Consider the following 2,473-nt stretch of genomic DNA (forward strand, 5'->3'; position numbering starts at 1 on the left):
GCAGAAGCGTTTTTTGAGCTCACCTCAAAACCTCAAGAGCTGATAATGAAATTTGAAAATAGTGTTTTTGAGGTCGTTCCTCGTGCGTTTCTACATTGATAGATACAACAGTGCAATCGCAATAACCCTAGTCTTGTGAACATGAATACTTTGAAAATGACTTCATTAAACCACAATACAAACTGCCAGCTCAAATTTGCCCTTTTTAATTTGTTCTATGTCATGCAGGGAATGATAACCACTGAGCAAAAGGGGAGGTGCCGTTGGCCAACGACGGGAGAGAGGAATGACTGGGAGTCATATGAAGGAATCAGCAGAGAAGGAAGCATCGCAAAGTGGGAATGAGCAGACGAGTTCAATGAATGAGTTGAAGGAATCACCACAGTCCCCCTGAACTCGTATGTGAGTGACTGAATGAGAAGGATTGCCGGATTAACTTGAAAGTATGAGCGCAGGTTTACCCTGAACCTGAAGGTTTTTGATGCGTGTTGATGACGTCTTACAGTGCGGGGTGGACCTTGAAACCTGATGAAAATGGGTTTTCGGCGTCATGTGAATACGTCGGGTGTGAGACGTGTCGGCTTGTGAGAGGTTGCTTCTAACGACGTCGGGTGGTTGACGTGTGAGCTTGTGAGAGGTAGCTTCTAACGACGTCGGGTGGTTGACGTGTGAGCTTGTGAGGGGTTGCTTCTAACAACGTCGGGTGGTTGACGTGTGAGCTTGTGATTGGGTAGTGTGGGAAGGAGGTGTACGGTGGGATTCGAACTCGCGTGCGCAGCAGTAGAATGAGGCCCATAACCTGTCATGCAGGGAATGATAACCACTGAGCAAAAGGGGAGGTGCCGTTGGCCAACGACGGGAGAGAGGAATGACTGGGAGTCATATGAAGGAATCACCACATTCTAGGAAGAACTGCAACTGCTTTTTGAGAGGTTGAAAATATCCCTAGTGCCAGATTTTATAAATCGCTATAGTGATCACAAACTTCCACAGCGCAGCAGTTCGACGCATGAGATGCTAGTTCTAATTCAAGTGCACAGGGCCGTTGAGGACGTGTCCTCTGACCTGTGTGTCAAGTTTGGGGTTCACTTTGAACGAGGAGCGGAGCATCATCATCGCGCTAAAAATTCCTTTGCACATCGCGAGTATTCGCACTTGGAAGTGGGAAACTTCCGCACTTTCATGGCATTATTACGCCCTTGCGCTCACGCGCGACTTGCCTACCTATGCATTGCCCCATCAAACCCACACGAGACGGATTCTTATCTTTCTCCCTCCCTTTAATCATAACAGTAGGGATCTCAAGTCCCCCCGAACCCAAGTCTTCCTAAATTCGGGTGAAGAAGCTTTATGGTGGTGATGAAAGGAAACACGCCCTGAAATGTGAAGAAACCGAGTAAATTACCATGAATTTAAAGGTTTTTTCGATGTGTAAAGATGAGGGCTAACAGTGAATAGAAACCCAATGACTCTGTGTTCTAGACGTTCCTGTAGCATTTCTTGTGCCGTGGCAAGGGCTACACCGTTATCGCGAATAATCAAAAGAAGCCTCACCGAAGAGCAAATATTTGAACCTGTAGCGCACACGGGATATAGTAAATTCTCGAACGAGGAAGCAACCAAGACATGGCAGTGTCGAAGACTGCCGGCTGGATAATTGCTGGCTCCTGACCTTGAATACTAACAGCTCGATATACTCATACGTTTTCGAATGACATGATGCACAACAAAGCATCTACACCTTGCTTCAGTTTGCAAGGGCAAAACTTCTTCAATGGAAAAGATGCTTCTGATCCTGTACATATGCTTTCGATCCTTCTAGCAAGTTCACGCTTCTCTCAGACAGTATTTCTCTCAATTACAGTCCTCTTCTCTAGCTCTCTCTCACTGATGCATTTGAACAGAGGAAGTTTCACCTTCATACGAAAGCTATTGGGGAAAGAGATTTAAATGTAGAACACAAAACATGCATGTTGGATTCGGTCCTTACCAAGAAGAACTAGAAACAACCATACACTTCACATTTACCTTTTCACTACTTTGGCTGAGGTATCGTTGCTCAGAACTCTTACCGGCTAGCGCGCCAGCTCATAAGCTCAGGCGTATTAGCAAATTATTCCATTGCGCCGGATGACGGTGCTTCGCACTAGAAGCCCTTGACACACTAAGCTCTATCTCATCTGTTGGAATCGATGCCTTCAAGAATCGGGTAACATCGAAACAGCCGTCTTTCTTCTTCTTAAATGTCCTACGCACCGGAAGGTCCGTTTCTGCAGCAAACGACTAGAGAAGGGGCACGACCACAAGGACCAAGTATGTTTCCAGGCCTGCACAAGCTTGCGATGTTACAGACTCCGCGTCTGCCTTCGCCTTTGCATCTTCTGAGCGGAGCTTCACAACATCCCGTTCCGTCGCACCCCGATTGGCTGAAACGTCTTCCCTCGAGAAAACTGTAACAGACAGAACTTGGTGC

The 2,473-nt window shown here is 46.7% G+C and overlaps 1 protein-coding gene; it reads right to left on the bottom strand.

The window, feature by feature from the left end:
- Positions 1-248: 248 nt before the first annotated feature.
- Positions 249-552, bottom strand: CHC_T00003780001 (hypothetical protein). XM_005715439.1 is given in 2 exon segments: positions 249-432; positions 433-552. The coding sequence occupies 1 exon segment, from the start codon at positions 550-552 to the stop codon at positions 433-435; it is 120 nt and encodes a 39-aa protein (XP_005715496.1). The 3' UTR covers positions 249-432.
- Between the last annotated feature and the right edge of the window lie 1,921 nt (positions 553-2,473).

Source organism: Chondrus crispus, genomic scaffold (assembly GCF_000350225.1).
Source record: "Chondrus crispus Stackhouse genomic scaffold, scaffold_20, whole genome shotgun sequence".
NCBI classification, from domain to species: Eukaryota; Rhodophyta; class Florideophyceae; order Gigartinales; family Gigartinaceae; genus Chondrus; species Chondrus crispus.